The sequence below is a fragment of the Natator depressus genome, chromosome 11 (assembly GCF_965152275.1).
Source record: "Natator depressus isolate rNatDep1 chromosome 11, rNatDep2.hap1, whole genome shotgun sequence".
In the NCBI taxonomy this organism is placed as follows: Eukaryota; Metazoa; Chordata; order Testudines; family Cheloniidae; genus Natator; species Natator depressus.
The window spans coordinates 78947670-78973368 of NC_134244.1; the positions used below are offsets into that span (position 1 = coordinate 78947670).

General features: G+C 42.4%; 1 protein-coding gene across 6 annotated transcripts in view; it reads left to right on the top strand.

Annotated features, from left to right (window-relative positions):
- Positions 1 to 25699, top strand: part of TRAF3IP1 (TRAF3 interacting protein 1) — a 93146-nt gene that overhangs the window by 57368 nt on the left and 10079 nt on the right. For all 6 annotated transcript variants that reach the window (XM_074968247.1, XM_074968251.1, XM_074968245.1 and 3 more), the window contains 3 exons: positions 1775 to 1895; positions 2071 to 2107; positions 7622 to 7695. In XM_074968247.1, the coding sequence (XP_074824348.1) occupies positions 1775 to 1895; positions 2071 to 2107; positions 7622 to 7695 (232 nt within the window). The remainder of the gene's footprint in view (positions 1 to 1774; positions 1896 to 2070; positions 2108 to 7621; positions 7696 to 25699) is intronic.

The window sequence follows — 25699 nt, forward strand, 5'->3', positions numbered from 1 at the left end:
AATAAAGGGAAAGTTTAAAAAAAAAATTGACTAGCCAAGGAAACTGTTTCTGTGCTTGCTTCATTTAAATTAAGGTGGTTAAAATCAGTGTTTTTTCTTCTGCATAGCAAAGTTTCAAAACTATTAAGTCAATGCTCAGTTGTAAACTTTTGAAAGAACAACCCTAACGTTTTGTTCAGAGTCACAAACATTTCAGAGGTTCTACTGTATTAGAGAGAACAAGGAGTCCGGTGGCATCTTAAAGACCAACATATTTATTTGGGCATAAGCTTTTGTGGGTAAAAAACCCACTTCTTCAGATGCATGGAGTGCAAATTACAGATGCAGGCATTATATACTGACACATGAAGAGAAGGGAGTTACCTCACAAGTGGAGAACCAGTGTTGACAGGGCCAATTCGATCAGGGTGGATGTAGTCCACTCCCAATAATTGATGAGGACGTGTCAATTCCAGGACGGGCAAAGCTGCTTTTGTAATGAGCCAGCCACTCCCAGTCCCTATTCAAGCCCAAATTAATGATGATAAATTTGCAAATGAATTTTAGTTCTGGTCCTCTACTTGTGAGGTAACCCTTCTCTTCGTGTGTCAGTATATAATGCCTGCATCTGTAATTTTCACTCCATGCATCTGAAGAAGGTTTTTTACCCATGAAAGCTTATGCCCAAATAAATCTGTTAGTCTTTAAGGCGCCACCGGACTCCTTGTTGTTTTTGTGGATACAGACTGTCATAAATAGAAAGGGAAGGGTAAACCCCTTTAAAATCCCTCCTGGCCAGAGGAAATCTCCTCTCACCTGTAAAGGGTTAAGAAGCTAAAGGTAACCTCGCTGGCACCTGACCAAAATGACCAATGAGGAGACAAGATACTTTCAAAAGCTGGTAGGAGGGAGAGAAACAAAGGGTTTGTGTGTCTGTCTACATTTTGTCTTTGCCGGGGATAGACCAGGAATGAAGCCTTAGAACTTTTAGTAAGTAATCTAGCTAGGTATGTGTTAGATTATGATTTCTTTAAATGGCTGAGAAAAGAATTGTGCTGAATAGAATAACTATTTCTGTCTGTGTATCTTTTTTGTAACTTAAGGTTTTTGCCTAGAGGGGTTCTCTATGTTTTGAATCTAATTACCCTGTAAGGTATTTACCATCCTGATTTTACAGGGGGGATTTCTTATTTCTAATTCTATTTTTATTAAAAGTCTTCTTGTAAGAAAACTGAATGCTTTTTCATTGTTCTCAGATCCAGGGGTTTGGGTCTGTGGTCACCTATGCAAATTGGTGAGGCTTTTTATCCAACATTTCCCAGGAAAGGGAGGGTGCAAGTGTTGGGAGGATTGTTCATTGTTCTTAAGATCCAAGGGTCTGGGTCTGTAGTCACCTAGGCAAATTGGTGAGGCTTTTTACCAAACCTTGTCCAGGAAGTAGGGTGCAAGGTTTTTGGGAAGTATTTTGGGGGGAAAGACGTGTCCAAACAGCTCTTCCCCAGTAACCAGTATTTGTTTGGTGGTGGTAGCGGCCAATCCAAGGACAAAAGGGTGGAATATTTTGTACCTTGGGGAAGTTTTGACCTAAGCTGGTAAAGATAAGCTTAGGGGGTTTTTCATGCAGGTCCCCACATCTGTACCCTAGAGTTCAGAGTGGGGGAGGAACCTTGACACAGACTAACACAGCTACCCCCTGATACTTGTATTAGAGAGAGAGGTGTGTGCTCTCTTCAGGTATGGACAACTTTTGGTCAAAATTTCTGTATGGTTTAAATTTCCATGGTCTGTCTTTCAGGAATGGCAGCGGTAAAGCCGTCTCAAATGTGATCATAGACAAACAGAATTCTGACGATGACGATGATCAGTTTGTGGTGGAGGCAGCACCACAGCTACCTGAAATGCCAGAAATGGAAACGGTCTGTTAATATAACAAAACCCAGCCTTTTTGTTCAAATGTGTGTTCAGAGTTCCCTTAATGCTGTCCAATTTTTTTTTTATTTGAGCAGTTTCTTATCTGAGATGCGTGCATGCTTTAGATCACAGCAGTGTAAGCTTCCTAATAACTAAAAGCTTTTTCTTTTTCTTATGTAGGAGCCAATAGTGGAGCTGGATGGTGATGAGAAGCATGGTAAGTTTCTCTGGCTCTTCTCCGTTCATCTGTGGTTCATACTCTGCACAGGATGTAAAAGAATCTTAAATAGATAATGGGAATAACCTTTCTTAATCATGTTTTTATCTTGCATCTTGAGGGTATGTACTTCTAATTTATGCAATAACTTTAAAAAAGAAAAATATAGAAACAAGCTATTTAGCAAAAGCAATCTGTTCTTATTGTAACAGGGTAGCAGGATCTACAATCCAGGTAGGGATACAGATTTGTTAATGCATCCTGTTAACAAGAGTTTAGAACCCTGCTGAGTAAATTCTGCTAACTTATTATGGTAGGTATCGCTGGTAAAGTCCACAGAGAACCAGCATATTATCATATCAAAGTGAAACTAAACTGTGGTATCAGTATATGTTTGCTGCGAAGTTTTAAAGAAGATCAACCACTGAACTGGCAGAAGTCACTGACTAAGCACCGTGAACCAAAGTTTGTTGACGTGCTCAACCAGCTTTTTACAGCAATAGCTTCAGGTGCAGAAAGAATATTTTCTTCATTTCAGTTTATTCAGCTGGTTCAATTCAATGACTAGTTCATTCATCGTTGAGAAACTGGTTATGAGTTGAAAAAGCAGGGAAGTTTATTTTCCTTCCCTAATCTATGAATAAAAACTACGGATTAGAGGATAAGATCTACTAGTTCTAAAATCTTGAAGGACATGGTGACCAGAAACAATTAGTTCTCTTCATTAATTATGGATAATACTTCCCTTTGTTTATTAAATTAGTTTTAAATGCAAAACGTTTTTGATAGACATTTTTTCTTACATATCAGCACATTTAAAGTAGTGTTATTTAGTAAATAAAATGCGATTTTTGTACATTTTTAATTGAATTTCTATTTCCATCCAAATAGAGATAGACACACATTGTATTCTTTATAAGTAATCATTGTAATCACATTGTAAGTAAAAAAAAAAATCATCTAGCAAATAAGAAACGCATCATTCACATTCACCATTTTCTAACTTAATAAAATATAAAACTTAAGAATCTAAATACATATAAGTTAAACTATATAATTGCTTAAATAAATCTGTATAATATAGTATATTCTCCTGGTTAGCAAAATAAGCACCAAAGTTAGGATAATGGCTATATTTAGTTGCAAATCAACATGTTTTAATGGTTACCAACCAATGAGAATCAACCTTTCTCTTTAGGAAGATAACTAAAAAGTACAAATGCAAAACCGTATTAAAATCGAAGATTTAAATCATGGTTTCCGATTTAAAATTGGTGATTTAAATCAATCCACCAGGCACCTAGGCTTAATTAGTTTTGTTTTGTGGTGGTGACTAAGTTACCAGTAAAGCAAAGCCCAAGAAGGAGCTAAGTTTGGTATTATTACACAGCCCATGTAGACTTTCTTTTGAGTGTGGTCGGAACTGTCAGGTCACACTTATATAATAAGTAGCACATATTATCAGGAACTAAACTTGTTGTCCTTTTAAATCAGGGGTCGGCAACCTTTCAGAAGTGGTGTGCCGAGTCTTCATTTATTCACTCTAATTTAAGGTTTTGCGTGCCAGTAATAAGAATCCATGCTGAGCTGCTCCCCCTCTTGGCCCTGTCTTCACCCCTCACTGCCCCAGGCTGGGGCCAGAGGGGCACAGCGTGGGGCGGCTGCAGAGCCCCCCGGGCCGATGCCAGGAGCAGAGCCCCCCGGGACAGTGGCTGGGACCCGGGGCTGGCAGCGGGCTGAGCAGGGATGGTGGCTGGAACCCCAGTCCGGCAGCGGAGCCCCCTGGACCAGTGACTGGAAACTGGGCCTGGCAGCGGGCTGAGAGGGCTGGTGGACGGAACCCCAGGCCAGCAGCAGAGCCCCCGGGACCAGTGGCCCTGACCCGGGGCCAGCAGCGGGCTGAGCAGGGCCGGCAGACAGAACCCGGGATGGCAGAGGGCCGGCAGATGGTACCCCAGGCCGGCAGCGGAGCCTCCGGGACCATTGGCCAGGACCTGGGCAGTGTGAGTGCCACTGAAAATCAGGTCGCGTGCCGCCTTTGGAATGTGTGCCATAGGTTGCCTACCCCTGTTTTAAATTATAATAACGCTGAATAGAAACTTAACTTCTGAGAAGTGTCTCCTGAAAAACAATCATGTAGATATGAGTTCTAATCTGAGCTCTACCACTGACCCATTTTGTGGCCTTGAGGGAGTCACTTAACTTCTCTCTGTCTCTGCCTATCAGGGACTGTGGTTTTGTGATTGTGGTAAGCCGCCAAGGGGTCAATTCCCATTTTATACCGAGACAGTGTATCTACACGGGAGTTTTGCATCAGTGTAGCTGCCCCAGTACAAATATCTCTATATAGAGAGACCTTGGGATTGGATTGAGGATTGTCTAGTTTACAAGAGCTCCAGTTCAGCAAAGCGCTTAAGCTTTTGAAAATTTTACCTCACATGCTTAAGTGCCTAAGGGCTTGTTCATACGTAAAACACTACAGCAGCATAGCTGCACTGCTGTAATTCTTCAGTGTAGAGACTACTTACTCTGACAGGAGGAACTGCACGGCAGAGGTAATCCACCTCCGTGAGACGCAGTAGCTAGGTTGACCTACCAATGTCTACACGGGGACTTAGGCCTGGTCTACACTACAGAGTTAGGTCATAGAATATCATAGAATATCAGGGTTGGAAGGGACCCCAGAAGGTCATCTAGTCCAACCCCCTGCAACAGGTCAATGTAAAGCAGCTTATGTTGACCTGTTTATGTCAGTGTAGACACTACAGCCTTGTTCCCGCTGATGTAAGTGCCCTACTACACCTACATAATAACTCCACCTCCACAAGAGGCGTAGGGCTTATGTCGATGCAGTTAGGATGATGCAGCTTCTATGTGAACACTGTGAGTTACTTACATTGGCTCCATGCTGGAGCCGTGAAACTGACAAGAAAGCTGCTCGCAGCTTGAGCGATCACCCAGGGGTGGGTCGGGGGCTCCAACTAGAGCCTGGCTGCCCCCCAGGCTCCTGTCCTCCAGTTCAGCTGCTGCTCTGGCTCTCTGTTGGGAGCCCCGCAACACCGAGGCTCCCAGCTCACCACCCCCTCCACACTGGGCTCTTGGCTCCCCACTGGGAACCTGGCAGCCACCCAGGTTCTAGGTGTGGAGCTCCAAGTGGGGAGCAGGGAGCCAAGAACCCGGAGGGGGTGTGGGGAGAGCAGACAGGCTCCCAGCAGGGAGCTATGTAGAGCTGAGATTCTGAGCTCTCAGCCCCCCCTTAAGTCTCTGGAAGTGTTCCTGGTGAGGAGGCACACCACCAACAGAAGGAGGGAAGTGTGGACTTGAACCATCGCAGTAACTGCTACAGTAGCTATAAGACAACCTAAAATAGCTTGTAGTGTAGATATGCCCTTAGGTCGGCTTAACTAAAGCGCTCGGGGGTGTGGATTTTTCACACCCCTGAGTGACGTAATTATACCAACCTAATTTTCTGCTGTAGACCAGGCCTGACTCCTGCTGGTACTTAAGCTTCTAAGTCACTTAAATGCTTTTGAAAATGTTATCCATACTTAAATTTATGCAGATGCTTCAGTCTCATTGATTTCACATGCTTAAGTGCTTAGCTGAATCAGGGCTAAGGTGTTGTGAAGACTAGCTCATGTTTGCATAGCGCTTTGAAAACATAAAATACTATCTAGGTATCAAGTAGTATTGTTGTTTCTCACAGCCATAAGAATGTTATGTTAAAGTATGAAAAAAGATGAGAAAAATCATTTGGAAACTGATTCTGGGCTAGCCCAGAAATCTGCAGGGAGTTAGTTTCAGACTTCATACTCAATAGCCCAGCATGGTCTGTGTGACCACTTCAGTTAACAGGAAAGTTGAGTTATCGCTACATAGTGTCATTTAAATGAGAATTTCTGAAGGACACTGTACCTGAATGAATGTATAGAAAACCTGTACCTCCAATATTTAGCATTGTTGTGCTAAAATAAAATAAAATGCTTTGAAGGAAAAAAAACAAAAACCTTTCAACAGTTTGATTGCTGAGCCTTAACAGACTACATCTCTAGATGTATTATAACTATATTTTAAAACAGAATAAATTAAATGTCTCTTACCTAACAATACCTGAGTGCTGTTTCCTCTTCTACAATACACACCTAAGACTGCATAGGAAATGCAGGTAATACCTTGTGTTGCTTTAGGTACTAATGACGACATTAAAAGTTGCAGAAAAAATAGAATCCTGCAAATTCTGATCTTCATAGCTATGAAAAGCCTGTTGGGCAGTGCACCATGGCAGTGTAATCTGTAACTCTGTCAGTGTGAATAGTAGACTTGGTATCTCTGAAATGTAATCAAGTATCCAATTCAGATGGTTGTCTCTTTAGGCTGAGTTCAGGAGACATGCTTTGTCTCGAAATAATTTAAATGTTCTTGTGGCATGTTACTTTATCCAGCAGTGTGTGTACCTCTGTATGATTGACTGATTTAGAGTAAACTTTGAAAAAGTGTACAAATAAATCTACACAAGCAACTTGGTTCTAAACATCATTAGGCTTATTCTTTATCCCAAATCTCATTTATTTAGTTTCTCAAAACCTAGAATCCATTGTAATTGTATTGGACCTGGTTTATTTGAGAGAGGTGTTTTTCCTAAATGTCCACATGTAAATTTTGCACTTTGTAAAGGAAGGGCATAGAGATTAGATGATCTCTGTATGTAGTCTGTACAGCATTTGGCTAATTTTTCTGAATGAAAAATGCTGTATAAATGTAAGAGATTGTTATGATAACATATAAGTCAAGAGTGTGGCTCTATACCTTTAGTGAACTATACTTTCACATAATTTTGTGTTAATTTTTTCAAATGTATTTAAATAAAAATTAAAACCACATTTACTCTTTGATATTTTTGCAAAAGAAAGGTTTACTTTAACCTACTTTGGGTGGTTCAGGTTGCCTTTAAGTCAGCAGTTCAAAGGCTAGAATAGTAGTCTTGTAAATATACTGTTATAACATGAGGTAGTCTGATTGACAAAAATAGTTGTTTGGGGATGTTGTCCTTTGGGCTGTTCCCATTTATCCTTCTCCTATCCATTACCCTCCAGCCAAGCAGATTTGGATGTGGCTCCCGTAAAGCCTTTATCCTTGCTTTGACCACCAGTTTAGATGCTGCCTCTTTGGCAGTTCAACCGAGAGGAGCAAAAGACAGACCTTGGTATGTGCCTCAGGAAGATGAACGAAGCCTAGTATGCCTCTATTATGATTCTGTGACCTGACTTGATTTCTTTCCTCTCCCCATCTCCTTTCTGGCTGTGCTGTGTAATGTACTTGCCACTACACCATCTTGACATCATATGGAGATGGGATAGATAGACTAATTTACTAGAATACAGTTACAGCTGGTCTCTAAAATCAGTTTTCATTTAACAGAATTAAGTGATCAGGTTTTAGATTAGTTTTCAGATTATTTACAACAGTGTTTTAGTGTCAGTAACCAGCACTAAGAGAAACATTGATCTTCAACAGGTGGTCTTGTAAAAAGAATCTTGGAAACAAAGAGAGATTATGAGACATCGCAACAGTCAAAGTCTACAGAGAAGGTAATTTGATAATGGGCTCCAAAGACTTGTCATTCATAAATGTTTCAGCAGTGACCTCTCTTTCGTCCGTGCATTGTTTTTTTCTTCCCAGTTTTATTTTCCTTACTTATCTAGTTATTATCCTTGATTTCTTAAATTTATCTTTGTGCTTCTCAAATTATGTCAAGTTTTCCATATCAGTCTCTGCCTTTCTCCCTTTTTTCATTTTGTTTTTGTATTTGGTACCGTACTCCTTTTTCATGTCCTTTATTTTCGTTAGCTGGAAAATGAAAAAAAGACAGGACAGAGAATGAGGAAAATAAGTGAGTCTGAGAAGATAGTGACATCTCTCATTTTGCTACTTATCAAATGTCACTGAACACTCGTATTCTGGTCAGAGCTCTATAATTGAAGTCGCTTGACTTTATCAAGAAAGCATCTTTGCAGCAACAGAAGCCAATGAGTTTTATTAATTTCAAGCTGCTGTAGTTGTAATACTGCTTCAGTTGGGAACTATATGAGACATGATTTGTGTGTTTGAATAGCTGTAATGTTTTGATTCCAGTCTTAGTTGTCCTTTGGGCATTAGTAGAGCAGCATCCTGTTGTCCAACAACAGTTTTCATGGGCTGCTAACCAAAATAGGACCTTAGGATACTATTAACCTTATAAAGTATAATCAGATGTTGGTTCTCTGATACTGCTTCATGTCTCCAAAGCTATCTTGATTCCAGTCAGTACTGAAGTGTAATTAATGTAGTATGTGTCTTTAGTCTTTATACTGAAAATCCTTTACTCTTTGTGCCTTGTCAAGATCTTGTTGCAAATGCCTATTAGAGTGCACAATAACTTTTGATTGATTTTCCTGATCAACCAGCCATTGAGAAGGCTAGTAAATTACTGGGCCAACTTGATGAGCTGGAGAAAGACCTTGGGGGTCACTAAAATATATGTTGGCGAGTGCCAATATAAGAACCTAGACAGGTAGACTTTCATGTGCTTACAAGAAGGCACTTGTAACTCCCAGTTATCATCAAATCTCACCTGGAAAGTCCACAAACCTATTTTTACTTCAGTTTATCCTTAATCTTTATTCATAACTGTTTTCATTGGGCAAGAACTTCAGTAGTGACCTGGGATTTTATGTGCCTCAAATATTGGGTGCCCAACTTGAAAAAAGTTGCTGAGCACCCATCTTCTGAAAATCTTGCCCCTATTAAGGTGTCTCAGGTTGGGCATCCAAAATCACTAGTCAGTTTTGAGGACCTTGGCCATTGGGTTTCTTTTGTCATATCAGAGTTAATAATTTCACACTTAGTGGCAGACTGTATGGCTATAGTTTTAATATTAGTCCCAAAGATACCTTGAGTCATGAAGGTTGTCTGATGACTTTGTGGTTGATTCACTGTTGTGGACAAGTATCTTGGGAAGCTTTTGAATACTATAGTCCCATTCTAGTCACATAACTCTTTTTTTTAATTTGATGCAACAAGGCTGGCTGCTGGCATCTTGGTGGATCGGGAACAGAATTCATTAGAGAGTATAAATATCTCTAGATGACTGAAAAACAGACACACCTGAAGAACTTACCTTATGAAGAGTTATTATGGCTCAATAGTGGCCTCCAGTTTCTGTGCCAAAAGTGGTAGTGTTAACCTGAACCCTTCGAAGTGTAATCTTCAGTTTGTCCATAGTTAAGACCTGAGATTGGTATATCTAGTCTTAAAAAATAAACACAGTTTGCCTTGCTGTCTGGAGGCAGTAGATTATGTTGTCAGAAAGGCCTGGATCCACAAATAGACATAGGGGTTGCAATGCCTAACTTGTAGGCGCCTAAAAATCACTGAAATCCACAAAGCCTTAATTAGGCCATGTTCTCCCTATACAATGAATGGGGAGAGGCAAGCAATTTAGGCACCTAAATCCCTTTATGGATCTAGGGCAGAGGAATCAGGATTTACTTTCCTTCCTCCCCATGTTGGGACTGTCAAGGAGAAGTGCAGTTCCTCAGAGGGAAGGAGCATCTTTCTGAGTGATGCGGGAGGCTGTGTCCAGCCAGCCTTCCTTGGCCGGGGGAGAGTCTCACAATGCGGCAGAGGAAAAGTGAGGTCAAACAATACAATGAATACCTCCTCAAACAAGAAAACCCATTAGATTTTTCCAAATGGCAACCCATTATCAGAAGACTTTGCTGCGTCAAACTCCTCTTTATTCTACTTTAAAATACATTGCATTACAAATCATAGACCATAGAAGTATAGGACTGGAAGGAACCTCAAGAGGTCTTCTAGTCCAGTCCCCTGCACTCAAGGCAGGACTAAGTATTATCTAGACTGGAATAGTCAAAAGGCAGACCGCAGACCAAATCTGGACCAAAAGACGTGTTTGAACAGACTGCAAAATCTTTTTATTTACTGATGATCATTATTGTTGTTTTTAAAATTATTTTTACCCTCTTATTTTCTCACAGTGCAATCTCCAATACATTGTATTGTGAATTAATGATTGACTGGTCCGCCTTAACTCTTTATTTGCTTAATTTGAGCTATCATCATTTCCTCCAATAAAAAGCTGTGTGTTCCTTTTTAAAAAATGATTTCATGCTCATAGGCGCATTTACACTGTTGAAAGCGGTAGTCATGCCTCCGGTGCTTTCGACGTTTAATGGCTTTGTGTTTACACGTGGCACCAAAAAAAAAGTAAAGTTGATACCAAAAACTATTCATTTCAGGAAGAGTGGACTAATACTTACTGTTTTATTTTGCACAGCATCAGAACAGAGGCTTGACCACTATGCTTAATTTATACAGCGGTTTGATTTTATTTTTCATGTAATGCATTACAAATATTAGCAATGGGGTATATTACTAATGCACAGCTTGCATGAGTTTGTTCAATAGGGGCACTTGCGGTGTGAAAAATGTTTCTCTAGAGTCTGGACCTTGACTACACCTTGACTGAGAAATTTGGACCTTGACAAAAAATAATTGACTACCCCGATCTAGCCCAATACTAAATGTACAGATTTCAGAGTAACAGCCGTGTTAGTCTGTATTCGCAAAAAGAAAAGGAGTACTTGTGGCACCTTAGAGACTAACCAATTTATTTGAGCATAAGCTTTCGTGAGCTACAGCTCACTTCATTGGATGCATACTGTGGAAAATACAGAAGATGTTTTTATGCACACAAACCATGAAAAAATGGGTGTTTATCACTGCAAAGGGTTTTCTGTCTCCCCACCCCACTCTCCTGCTGGTAATAGCTTATCTAAAGCTATTACCAACAGGAGAGTGTGTTTGGGCGGGGGGAGAAAACCTGGACTTGTGCTGGAAATGGCCCACCTTGATTATCATACACATTGTAAGGAGAGTGATCATTTTAGATAAGCTATTACCAGCAGGAGAGTGGGGTGGGGAGAGAGAAAACCCTTTGTAGTGATAAACACCCATTTTTTCATGGTTTGTGTGTATTAAAACATCTTCTATATTTTCCACAGTATGCATCCGATGAAGTGAGCTGTAGCTCATGAAAGCTTATGCTCAGATAAATTGGTTAGTCTCTAAGGTGCCACAAGTACTCCTTTTCTTTAAATGTACAGAAATACTAGCCCCCTCTGGTTCTTACAGCAAAGTCTATTGTTTACAACAAATTTTAGTGAAAGTTCCTATATACAAAGTATACAGGTCATCTTGAACTAATAAGGCTGTTGATTTAATATCCATTGGCAGGAATGAGCTCTGTCTGTATACAAATGCTTAGAGAATGGAGGGGATGAGTGAGTTGTAGACATTCTGCTCTGCAGTACTGCATAATTAGTTACCAGCAGCGTACACTGAACTTGTATTGGATTTTCTTCTGTGCACGTTACCATTCCTAGATCTGTAACTAGATGGTGCTGTTCAGTCATCAAATCTGATAAACTAGATTTGGGGGAAATTATCAGGTCATTTAGTTCATTCCTCTGCCAGGGCGGGATTGTTCTGTAGAGTATTTTGTCCCGTCAAGGTAAGCAGTGGGACTTCATCCATTTCCTGTGAGAAGCTGTACAACACTTAATAGATTTCACTGTCAGGAGACTTTTTTTTGGTAATCAGCCCAAATCTCCTTTTGAATAATTTCATTCCATTTCTCCTAATTAAATCTCCTTAAACCATAGCGAACAAATCTGCTCCCTTCTGGCCATTCACATTTTTCAAACGCACATGGCAGTTGTATCCCTCCTCTGTGATCATTTAGTCACACTGTATATCTTTGTATCATATGACCTCTAAGTAGCTGCCTGCTATTGTACTGGGTCTTTATCGCTACTGCTTTTCAGATTACATCAGAGACATCTTTATGATCCAGAGAGAAGCTGTTATTTTTCCAACAATAGAGAAGAACTGTTTGAGGGGGAAATTAAAGGAGCTTGGTAGCCGTGATAATTGAGAGGGTATTGGATTTCAGGAAAGCATTTGCCTCAATTTGAGGAATTAAGAAACTGAATGTGTGGTGCAAAAAGAAATAGTATTAAAAATATCTTCACTCAGGCACTGTCAGGGGAATTGCAAAGTCCATATGTTGAAGGTGATACAGCTGAGTATCTGACACACTGTGGTAGCATTGGAGCTAATGGAGGAGGTCTCATCTCTCTCAAGCTGTAGCTGAACTGCCTCGTTAACTTGGTGACTGCAAAATCTTAGTTGCAGTTGACAGTATGAAGGTGGGGTTTTTTCCCCTAAAAGTAAGAGTACGTATCTTCCCTGATGTCGCTAAACTAATCCTGCTGGCAGAAGAATGTTTCTTTTTTCCATCTTCAATTCTTTAGACTTTAAAGCCTAAAGCTGTTACTTAGCAAAGATCAGAAAAATTGTCTGTCTGTATTCTGAGTACTGTTTATGTGCATTAATTTATTATTAGATACTGTTTGATTTTAAAAATCCAATCTATAAAGTGGGTAAAGATGGTAAATTAATGCTTAGAATTCAGCAGTGTTATGTTTTGACTAGAGGATATTACACACCGTAACTTTTAACTGCTGATTGCAATGTAGCATTTATTTATTCATAGCTTCATCTGAAATACTTTCCATGCCCACCCTCACAAACGTACCTATGCTTTCTTGAAACACTGATGTTAGAAAAAGAAGGTTAAATCTACAAATGCAAAAGCTATGTAGTGAAAGTACTTAAAATAATATACAAATTTTTCAGGTCAAACAAAGAGGTCACCTTGGAAATACACAAGGTTTTTGCTGTCTTGATTAGCTGCATTCAGCCTAACAAATTCCTGAAAAGACTTCCTAAATATATTTGGTTAGAACCTGACCCCTATATTAAACAGTCGGAGAAAGAAACAGATGTTATGTTTTGTATTCCACTTCATTTATTTGATGCATGGCAAAAGTAGACAGGTTATGAAATAGAGTTTTTGCTACGTGGGATCACTTACTAAAAACTCCCATCTTTGTACTACCAAAAAAGTTCACTTAAAAAGAAGCAATTCTGCAAGGTTTTTGCTTGAAACAAATTTAGTAAATAGTTCCATAACCTGGATAAAGTTTCCTTTTATTACAAATGGTTTAAAAACAAAAAATCTTATCACTTTAAGACCAAACCAATCATGCTGATTGTTGATATTATTTTTGGTAAAGTTCCTCAGAACAGCATAGGCTCTGCACTAGTCTATCAGCCATATGATATGATGGATCCCCCATAAATGCTATTAGTCATTTATGTATGCAGTGGTGTAGTCTTGTCAGTCCCAGCATATTAGAGACACAAGGTGAGGTAATATTTTTTATGGCTGAAGAAGCAGTCTGTGTAGCTCAGAAGTTTCTTTCTCACCAGCAGAAGTTGGTTCAATAAAAGATGTTACCTCAGTAGTAGTAATTTATGACAGTTAAATTAGCTGTGTTTATTTAAACTATCCTCAGATCGTGTTGTGACGCAGTCTGTTCTTTGGGAGCCCAAGCTTCTCTGTATCCTACTAGTTTGTGTCACAAGGAAATGCTTCCAGTGGGATTTAACTATGAGAATGCAGCTACCCTAGGGGCATACCGAAGGCCAGTTGCATTATCAGTGCTTTGTCGTGATGTAGTGATTATTTAAAGCTGCAGTAAAATACAGTGAGAAACTTTTGATACTAGCATAATGAATATGTTTCTGCAAGTAAACCACCATACTATTTCAGGGCTCCTGCAGTAGAGCCTGGATATGGCTGATGAACCTTTCATTTAACATCACTGAGGGAAAATTAGCACAGGCTAATGGAATGCTCAGATCCATCTTGTCTTTTATCCTAGTCCCAGGCTCAGATCACTGTGACTACAGCTCTCAGGAATACCCTGAGGTCACCAAAAGATGGTTGCATGTAATGAACAGGATTTTGTGAATATTTATAATTTGAGTTCCTGTAGTGCCTGGAGTCCCCAATTAGAAATCGGGGCCTGTTGTGCAAGACACTGTATGTGTACACCACGCACCCAAAAAAAGAGATGATCCCTGCACTGAAGAGCTTACAATGTAAATGTAAGATGAGACAACAGGTGGATACAGCAAAGAGACTGGCGGGGGGGCAGAATGTATGCACAAAGTCACAGTGAGACAGTTATGCTTATTGTAATTACCAGGGGTCACAACACATCCGCTGCCTAATTAAGTGTTTTGTAGGTGTCATGGCAGAAGCAAGTTTCAAGGAGGAATTTGAAAGAGGACAGCAATGTGTCTTTGTGGAGTTATGTGAGGAGCCCTTCCCATACATGACCTGAAACAAAGCATGAAGTTGTCTAAAGGAAAAATTAGGGTATGTCTACACTGAACTGTAAGCCCAGGATTTGAACTCAGGCTCAAGTCTACCCCCTTCCATCTGCACACAAATTGCACTTTCTCGTGGCTCAGTCCCAGGACCCCGTGGGGGTGCAGGATCCAAGCCTGAATCAAGCTGGAACACAGGGTTCAAGCCCTATTGCTTTGCAGTGTTGACGCAGCCCCACCAGACTTGGGCTCTGGGAGTCCACCAAAAGTATCCCACAGGCTGACTTTCTTTGCTCACTGGAGAGTCAAGTTTAGTGGACAGTCAAGATTTCCTACACTGTACACCAACAAAGAGCTAAAGCACCCACATGTGGGAGGGTGCTAGTAATTCTGGCATACGGGTTGTTGGACTTGGCCCTACATAATGTAGTGTAGACACTGGAGCCCTAGGTTGGGATCCTGGGCTCAACAATTCCTAATCTGGGGTTACAAATGAGTGTAGACTCTCAAACCCTAGGTTAACAATCCCGGTCTGCTAACTCATGGTTGACCCTGGGCTTACATTGCAACGTAGACATATCCTTAGACTAATGGCTGATGAAGGCTGGTACCATTGACAGAGAGATGGGGATTCAACAGCTTAATAGTCTGAGAGATGAGGGAGAGCTAAGCCATGAAGGGCCTTAAATATGAAGACAAGTTATTTGTGTTTGTTGAGATGGGTGAGGCATGGAAATTGCCAGTGAAGGGATGCAAGAGTGGGGTCACGCACTAAATGACAAGGCAGGAAGATGATTTTTTTTTTTTTTTGGTATCATTTTGAATGGATATAAATGCAGAGGCGGCGGGACGAAGCATCTGCGAAGGCAAAGAAAGGAGAGATTGTAGTAGGCAAGGTTAAAGATGAGGACGTAAACAAGAGCTTTAGCAGAATGGACAGAAAGCAACTGCTGGATCTTAAAGATGTCATTCAGAAAGAACCAATGTCTGTATAGAACTACTGCCCTCTATAAATCAGTGCTGAGTTAATATTTTCCACTTAACTTCCTGTATGTATAAAAATTAATCATTAGATTTGGTTTTGGATGTGTTCGGGTTTCAAAACCTCCTAGGACTTTGCTTAAACAAACCCTTGCTATGTATTTAGTTTTGATGCTTCTCCAGAACGTTCATTGATGTTGAGTAAGATGACCGCCAGAAGCTGAGCTGGGCTAGGTGGCTCTTCCTGTGTTTGTTTCAGCATTTCTGTTCCTCCGTATAAATATGAACTTTAAATTGTGTGTTCTAAATAAAAAATAATATCCCTGCTCTTTTTGAAATCTGATTTTTTTTTTTTTCTTTGTGGGTTCCAGTTCAGAAGCTGGGAACACTCACTCACTTTCAGAATTTGCAGGGCAAAGAACATTGTGTCCTTGTTTCTTGGCCTCCTACTTTGAACTTCATACCTGGTGTAAGCAGAAAAAGCATCCTGTTAATTGAGAAATTATTTGTTTTACTCTTTTCCAATGGTTACTGTGAAAAGGTTTCTCTTGGGGATCCCTAGTAGATGGTTTCTGCATTTTAAATAGACGATGCTATTTATGATCACACAATATTTTGCATAATAAAAAATCCAAACTGTGGTTTTGGAGTCAAATGGATTAAAAAAAAAAAAAAAACTTGTCCAAAATGAGTGTTCTGCCCTTTCCTGTGCTATAGAAAAAAGGGGGAAACGGTGTAGCTCAATAAAAGTGTGACTGTTTTGTTCTACTTTGATAGCAGGATGTACTACTTCGGTAAAAGGGGATGTAGAAACTGTTAACCATTTATAGTGTGCATGTTTTGTAATTTAATCCATATTTCACTTCCATTCATTTTCAAATAACAAGCACTGTACATGGTAATAAACATAAAATAAAAAACTATTATCAAATAATTCATTAAAATATTGACTCTAGAAATACCCTTTCCAAATGGTGAATAATTACATCACCTCTTTCCTAACTTTTTTAGGATGTCAGGCACTTCAAATTTACCGAAAAAATTGAACATTAGAACTGGGTGTTCTGTGATAAACCATCTGCAGAGCTATGCACACCATAACCTTGTGTTAGTCGCTTAAGAAAGGCAGAATGAAATGAAAGTAAATCCTGTGGGTTGGTGGTTTATTTTGGGTTCCCATCCCTCCCCTCTCCCACCCGCACCCCCTGCATCAATGGTAGATTTTCCCTCATTGATTACAAAAAGAGAATGTTCCTACTTTTTAATTTGGCAAATCCCTGCGTGCCGTTCCACATTGCAGTCTGTTCTGAACAAGGTAAGGGGAAAGGTAGACCTTTTCCCCAGGCATCCAAAATAAACATTTATCTTGGTGTCCTAAAAAAACATGAAGAAAAGGAGGCATACTGGGCCTATAGAGTGAAATAGTCCTTTTATATGGGGACAGTTTATTGATTCTTGGATTTTATTGAGAGTGGGTTGTTTGAAGTATATGGCCAACTTAAATGATTCTGGCATTTTTCTTAAAATGGAATATATCCTGTTATATATTTGTGCAAAATGAGCAAAGGTGACATGTAGGATTTTACCACCCACATTGCTTGTTGTAATGCACCATCTGCCACAATTCTTAGGGATTTAAAGAGAAATGATCCAAGCAAATTTTAACCCATAAACGTAGCCGTGAGATCAGGAACTCTTCATTTTTATTAACTGCCTTTCTCACTGGGCATTGTTGCAAAGTTTTACTTTTCTACCCTGTAGAAATAGTAGCTCTACTATACATTTGTCTGCATCCCTGCACCTCTGATCAGAGATTTTAGATAGCAGTGTCCATTTGGCTTGCACATGCAGTCTCCCTCCCTTGTGCTCTTCTTTGAAGCTAACTAGCCCTGCATGGGTGACCCACCCTCAGTTCTTTCTCTGCTGCCCCTGGCCTGAGACAGAGCGAATAGCAGTCTGCTTTTCTCTTTACCTCAGAGTTTGAGTTCACTTTCTTAGCTCCTGCTAGAGTTTCCATTTGTTTTTTCTTAGCTTTATAGAGTTTTCTTTAGTTTTTTTCCCCATGTTTAAAAAAAAAAATCCTTCTCCCTGTTCCCCCTCCCCTTGTTTCCCCCCCCCCACTGTCTGCGGATCACCACAGTAAGGAGCATACCTGGATCCCCCAGTTTTAAACGGTGCCTCTCCTGCAGGAATGCAGTACTGCTTACGGACAGACACTCTTGCTGCGTCCTGTGCCTCGGAGAGACTCCTATTCCGCAGAAGTGTACCTTGTGCCAACAATTGAATGCTAGATCCGCAAAGAACCAGGAGTTAAAGTAGAAACTAGTCCTGATGGAAGGTGCTCTGAAACAGTCATCTGACCCCAGTCCCAAATCCCCTCCACGGCAAAGATAGTCCCCAGAGCCTTCAACTTCTAAGGAGGGAGAGCTGAGCAGGAAATCATCAGGCTCTTCTCGCTCTCTCCAAAAAGAGGGCTGCAAGCCCTTTGACTGAGCTCCTGACTGGCTAGAGGAGATCCCCAGCACAATGGGTCACTTAGGCACCGACAGCCCCAAAACACGGTACCAGTAGGACACATGGGTCCTCCGGTGCAGACACCACCTATAAGCCGAAGGACTTGAAGGGTACAGGCTCTGAAGCAGCAGCACTGCCTGCTAAAGGCAAGAGCAAAGACCGTACCGTCTCTGTGAAGGCGGTACCAACGCGGAAACCTACGGTACCAACTACTTCCAAACAACCCTTGTCAAACCGATCATTTCTCACAAGATCTCTTCCAATTTCCTCTGTACCAGCGACTGGGCACCAACAAGCCCTGAATGCGCTGATCACAGTGGTACTGCAGTCGTTTAGTTTTTCTAGAGACCTCATGATGGCTGAGATTCCAGAGTTCCCGCTCTACATCTCGATCCCCAGAATCACCACTGGTACCGGGGCGTTTGCCTCCAGTCTCCTTATCGGCTCCACTGCTATCCAGTGAGGACTCAGTGACCAGGATGATATCTTCTCGCTACTACCCTGACACCATGGCCCATCTCTACATCAACCAGGACCCTCCCAGTTACATTCTCGGTCTGAGCCTCAACCTTCTTGGTATGGCCACTCGTGGGTACCACCACTCGTGTCCTTTCCCCAGCCCCAGTGGCTGTACTGGGACCTGTGAGCAGCCTACAGACATCATACTTCTCCGGCATCTAGCATCTCTTACCGACAATCCATAAGATGGTCTCCTTCAGCCTCTGTATCCAGAGCCCCAGAACAGCAAGAGGAAACTTTTGAAGAGCAAGAGGCCAGCCTAGAAGAGAAGGTTACACCACACAGGAATATCTCCTCCTCCACCTCCACAGACAAGGCAGTGATGCCCCTATCACCATCCATGGCGAATGATTTTAAACTGCTTCAGGGTCTCACAAAAAGCATGGCAGACACTACAAATTCCCCCCGAAGAGGTGAAAGATACTCAGCACAAGTTACTAGATTTGTATACTGCACATCTCCTCCTCCTCAAGAATCGTCCTCCCAGTCAATGAGATGCTTCTAGATCCTGCTAAGATCATTTGGCAGACGCCAGCCTCTAGCACACCAACGTGTAAAAGGGCCGATTAAAAAGTACTCTGTGCCCTCCAAGGATGCAGAATCCCTGTCTGTCTGTCTTCCTTCACCTACTTCTATAGTTGTGGATGCTGTGGATTCCCGGGGCTGACAATATCATACTAAATCCATTATGAGAGAGACTGGAATAAACTTGATTTATTTGGTAGGAAGGCATACTCCTCAGCAACCTTGCAATTCAGGATTGCCAACTACCAAGCCTTAATGGTGAAGTATGACCACATGAACTATGCTAAACGTTATGCCTTTATTTCCCACTTACCGGAAGCACAATGAGAACTGTTTCGAGCAATCCTACACGAGGGTCAGTTAGTAGTGAGAATGGCACTTCAGACCATGCTAGATGCCGCGGGTACAGCAGCGCGCTTGGTATCGATGGCAGTGGTGATGCGACGGACCTCATGGTTATATTTCTCAGGGCTGCTAAAGGAGGTACAGACAGCGGTTGAGGGACCTCCTTTTTGAGGGCATACAAAAGTGATGCATCAGTCCATACTCTAAAGGACTCCAAAGCCACACTGCGCTTGCTAGGGATCTACACACCGGGACAGAAAAGAAAATTCAGTTCTTAGCCATCCCACGGATCCTGACCACCCCAGTACCACAGCGTTACTATGAGCCACAGCGAAAGAGGCCTAGGATTCGAAGGCATAAACCATCAGCTGCTGAATCCTCAGCATCTTAGCCCTCAACCTTGAAATACCAGTTTTGATGCCTTGGTCAATTGGGGTGTTACTTTGGGTGAGATTATGCCCTCCGCTGTGAAGGAATTAAAAAATAAAATGTGGGCGAGCATAAGGTGCTGAGATACTGTGGTGATAGGTTCAGTACAAGACCCAAAGTAGAATGAAAAAATTTAATAGAAAAATCTGTGTGTGTGTCCATGAAGTTTGCCATGATACCTCCAGTGGATATGGTGTGGTGGATGGCAACGTGAAAAAGGTTGTGGCCCTCCAGGTCGAAGGGTGTCTTGAGATCCAGGGGGAAGTTTTATGGATCTCAGGAGAGAGATGGTGTGTTGTGATAAATGTATGGAGAGTGGTATGGATTGCAGAACAAATGGGAATTATTACTGACATAATCAGCATTAATTTGGTTATCTCCCCAAGAGATTGCCAAGGAGGTGAAGCATCACAGCTCTCGTGGAACACTCCCTCTAAGAAGCTTTGGTATTTTGGGAGTGTCAATGCTTACCTGATCACAAAGGACAAAACTGGTCAAGAAAGACATGCTTTGAAGTTTGTATTACAAATGAGAGCAAAATACCTGAATAATGTCCTCTATAATCGATACAGTGGTGCAGTATAATGAAACACCTGCTTTGAAGAAAGGAGTAATGGGCAAGTAACAGAAGAATTAAATTGAGTATTTCTTTTAACCGTCAAACCATAAGCCCACAACACTCAAGAACTGACTTTCGAAGCCAAGGTCACAGAGTTCACCAGTGTTCATTGCCTCACCTGATTCCTAATTAAACAAATCTGAAGTTCTAAAGTCCCTGAAAACTCTGAAGTCCCATAGTTTTCATACACAGTGTGTGTGGTAAAATACAAGCATCAGAAGTAAGTAAATCTGCCTTAAAATCTTAGAAGTATTTTTCTAAAATATATATCTGAGTTCATCAGTAAGCCAAAGGCTGTTGAAATGTGGTTGGCAGACGTCCCTGCTGCCTGTAGATGCAGCTGAGCAAACAATCCACAGCTTGTGTAGTAAGAAAGTCCAATCAGGTAGGGGGGCAATAGGGGACAGTATAGTAGATTGTGGCCCAGTGAGGCACACCCTGGCTGCCACCTCTGGATTTATATAGCCTGTAGGAACTGCTTTTAGTAACCGATCAATCCTGGGGCTAGGATGTTAAATAAAGACCTTTCTAGTTTTCCTGCATCCATTAAATAGCTGAAAGGAATTTACATCAACTTCAACATGTACAAACTTGCACTAAAGGAAAACTCAGTTTTGGAAACCAAACTCTCTGGCTGCTGGCTTTTTTTTAATAGAAAGAAAAATGAATCCAGAAAGGAGGGACTTTGGGGGTGAGGTGGAGATGGAAATTTCTGTTGCAGCAAATGGTGCATTTGAAGGAAAGCTCACTGGAATAGGTTTGTTACAGAATGTTAATGATGTGTCAGCGAAGGTCAGATTGGCCATTGTGATTTAGTCGTTTTGGCAAATACTAGTCTGTCACTCCAAGTTAAATGCTGTGGGCTCGGAGTTTCCAAGATGCCTAAGGGAGTTAGGCAACCAACTTCCATTGAAAGTCACATCTGAGTGCCTTACTCCCTTGGGATGCTTTGAAAATCCCACCCACTGTCCTTTTAATTTTTTTTAAAATCTTGTCTTCCCCAGTTACTGTACTTGGATCACCAAGAGGGAAAATTTTAAAGACACAAATGGCAGTGAGTTGCCCAGCTCTATCAAAAGTCAGTCTTTATTTGGACACCTAAACTGCCATCTGTGCCTGTGAAAATCTTATCCGAAAATCAGCATGTTGTGTTAGTGACACACTGGGCACACTGACTTACCAGTGCCAGTCTAGCTGAGCCACATTGACTCATTATGGTGTTCAGTAGACATGATACTCAGCGGTCATGCTTCCCACCAACACAGTTAATGATCAGATCTCATGTTCTAGAGATCTTCCTGGAGCACTGTACCCCCTCTTGTAAACCTCTTTAGAATAGTAAAATGCTTTCATACAGTACATGTTCAGCCTTCTCCTGCTATGGTTTTATAGTTCACTTCTTTGATAGTTTTTCATAATGCTTTGGAAAGTGTCTTTTCTCCAATTTTTTTGGCTGGCAACTATCAGTATTTTTAAGAGTTAAAAATTTGATTATAATAAGATGAGCTACAACTAGTGGCAGAAAGACAATATTACAAGCAGGTGCTGTTCTAATTTCCTCTCATGTTCTGCACCTCAGACTTACTACAGCCTATTAGTTGTTCAAGTCCTGTGTCCGTCTTGAGCAGGATGTTTATCATAACACACACTGCAATGATTTGGAATTATCCTTTTCAGGAGGGCAGCCTCCACTTTGAAGGAGTAAGGTATAGCATAATGTATAATTGCAGCTGCTGTAATGAGGACAGAGTGAGCAATCATAGATTCATAGAATATCAGGGTTGGAAGGGACCTCAGGAGATCATCTAGTCCAACCCCCTGCTCAAAGCAGGACCAATCCCCAATTAAATCATCCCAGCCAGGGCTTTGTCAAGCCTGACCTTAAAAACTTCCAAGGAAGGAGATTCTACCACCTCCCTAGGTAACACATTCCAGTGTTTCACCACCCTCTTGGTGAAAAAGTTTTTCCTAATATCCAACCTAAACCTCCCCCACTGCAACTTGAGACCATTACTCCTTGTCCTGTCCTCTTCTACCACTGAGAATAGTCTAGAACCATCCTGTCTGGAACCACCTCTCAGGTAGTTGAAAGTAGCTATCAAATCCCCCCTCATTCTTCTCTTCTGCAGAGTAAACAATCCCAGTTCCCTCAGCCTCGCCTCATAAGTCATGTGTTCCAGACCCCTAATCATTTTTGTTGCCCTTCGCTGGACTCTCTCCAATTTATCCACATCCTTCTTGTAGTGTGGGGCCCAAAACTGGACACAGTACTCCAGATGAGGCCTCACCAATGTCGAATAGAGGGGAACGATCACGTCCCTCGATCTGCTCGCTATGCCCCTACTTATACATCCCAAAATGCCATTGGCCTTCTTGGCAACAAGGGCACACTGCTGACTCATATCCAGCTTCTCGTCCACTGTCACCCCTAGGTCCTTTTCCGCAGAACTGCTGCCTAGCCATTCGGTCCCTAGTCTGTAGCTGTGCATTGGGTTCTTCCGTCCTAAGTGCAGGACCCTGCACTTATCCTTATTGAACCTCATCAGATTTCTTTTGGCCCAATCCTCCAATTTGTCTAGGTCCCTCTGTATACTATCCCTGCCCTCCAGCGTATCTACCACTCCTCCTAGTTTAGTATCATCCGCAAATTTGCTGAGAGTGCAATCCACACCATCCTCCACATCATTTATGAAGATATTGAACAAAACCGGCCCCAGGACCGACCCCTGGGGCACTCCACTTGACACCGGCTGCCAACTAGACATGGAGCCATTGATCACTACCAGTTGAGCCCGACAATCTAGCCAACTTTCTACCCACCTTATAGTGCGTTCATCCAGCCCATACTTCTTTAACTTGCTGACAAGAATACTGTGGGAGACCGTGTCAAAAGCTTTGCTAAAGTCAAGAAACAATACATCCACTGCTTTCCCTTCATCCACAGAACCAGTAATCTCATCATAGAAGGCGATTAGATTAGTCAGGCATGACCTACCCTTGGTGAATCCATGCTGACTGTTCCTGATCACTTTCCTCTCATGTAAGTGCTTCAGGATTGATTCTTTGAGGACCTGCTCCATGATTTTTCCGGGGACTGAGGTGAGGCTGACTGGCCTGTAGTTCCCAGGATCCTCCTTCTTTCCTTTTTTAAAGATTGGCACTACATTAGCCTTTTTCCAGTCATCTGGGACTTCCCCCGTTCGCCACGAGTTTTCAAAGATAATGGCCGATGGCTCTGCAATCACAGCCACCAATTCCTTCAGCACTCTCGGATGCAGCTCGTCCGGCCCCATGGACTTGTGCACGTCCAGCTTTTCTAAATAGTCCCTAACCACCTCTTTCTCCACTGAGGGCTGGCCATCTACTCCCCATGCTGTGATGCCCAGCGCAGCAGTCTGGGAGCTGACCTTGTTCGTGAAGACAGAGGCAAAAAAAGCATTGAGTGCATTAGCTTTTTCCACATCCTCTGTCACTAGGTTGCCTCCCTCATTCAGTAAGGGGCCCACACTTTCCTTGGCTTTCTTCTTGTTGCCAACATACCTGAAGAAACCCTTCTTGTTACTCTTGACATCTCTTGCTAGCTGCAGCTCCAGGTGCGATTTGGCCCTCCTGATTTCATTCCTACATGCCCGAGCAATATTTTTATACTCATCCCTGGTCATATGTCCAACCTTCCACTTCTTGTAAGCTTCTTTTTTATGTTTAAGATCCGCTAGGATTTCACCGTTAAGCCAAGCTGGTCGCCTGCCATATTTACTATTCTTTCGACTCATCGGGATGGTTTGTCCCTGTAACCTCAACAGGGATTCCTTGAAATACAGCCAGTTCTCCTGGACTCCTTTCCCCTTCATGTTAGTCCCCCAGGGGATCCTACCCATCCGTTCCCTGAGGGAGTCGAAGTCTGCTTTCCTGAAGTCCAGGGTCCGTATCCTGCTGCTTACCTTTCTTCCCTGCGTCAGGATCCTGAACTCAACCAACTCATGGTCACTGCCCCCCAGATTCCCATCCACTTTTGCTTCCCCCACTAATTCTTCCTGGTTTGTGAGCAGCAGGTCAAGAAAAGCTCCCCCCCTAGTTGGCTCCTCTAGCACTTGCACCAGGAAATTGTCCCCTACGCTTACCAAAAACTTCCTGGATTGTCTATGCACCGCTGTATTGCTCTCCCAGAAGATATCAGGAAAATTAAAGTCACCCATGAGAACCAGGGCGTGCGATCTAGTAGCTTCTGCGAGTTGCCAGAAGAAAGCCTCATCCACCTCATCCCCCTGGTCCGGTGGTCTATAGCAGACTCCCACCACTACATCACTCTTGTTGCTCACACTTCTAAACTTAATCCAGAGACACTCAGGTTTTTCTGCAGTTTCGTACCAGAGCTCTGAGCATTCATACTGCTCCCTTACATACAGTGCTACTCCCCCACCTTTTCTGCCCTGCCTGTCCTTCCTGAACAGTTTATAGTACTCCAGTCACGTGAGTTATCCCACCAAGTCTCTGTTATTCCAATCACATCATAATTCCTTGACATCACCAGGACCTCCAGTTCTCCCTGCTTGTTTCCAAGGCTTTGTGCATTTGTATATAAGCACTTGAGATAACCTGCTGATCGCCCCTCATTCTCAGTATGAGGCAGGAACCCTCCCCTCAGAGACATTCCTGCCTGTGCTTCCTCCCGGTATCCCGCTTTCCCACTTACCTCAGGGCTTTGGTCTCCTTCCCCCGGTGAACCTAGTTTAAAGCCCTCCTCCCTAGGTTAGCCAGCCTGCTCGCAAAGATGCTCTTCCCTCTCTTCGTAAGGTGGAGCCCGTCTCTGCCCAGCACTCCTCCTTCATGGAACACCATCCCATGGTCAAAGAATCCAAAGCCTTCTCTCCGACACCACCTGCGTAGCCATTCATTGACTTCCACGACTCGACGGTCCCTACCCAGGCCTTTTCCTTCCACGGGAAGGATGGACGAGAACACCACTTGCACCTCAAACTCCTTTATCCTTCTTCCCAGAGCCACGTAGTCCGCAGTGATCCGCTCAAGGTCATTCTTGGCAGTATCATTGGTGCCCACGTGGAGAAGCAGGAAGGGGTAGCGATCTGAGGGTTTGATGAGTCTCTGCAGTCTCTCCGTCACATCGCGAATCTTAGCCCCTGGCAAGCAGCAGACTTCTCGGTGTTCCCGGTCAGGGCAGCAGATAGATGACTCAGTCCCCCGGAGGAGAGAGTCCCCGACCACCACCACCCGCCTCCTTCTCTTGGGAGTGGTGGTCGTGGAACCCCCAACCTCAGGACATCACATCTCATGCCTTCCAACCAGCGGAGTCTCCTTCTGCTTTCTCCCCCCAGACGTATCATCTGGTCCACTCTCCGCAA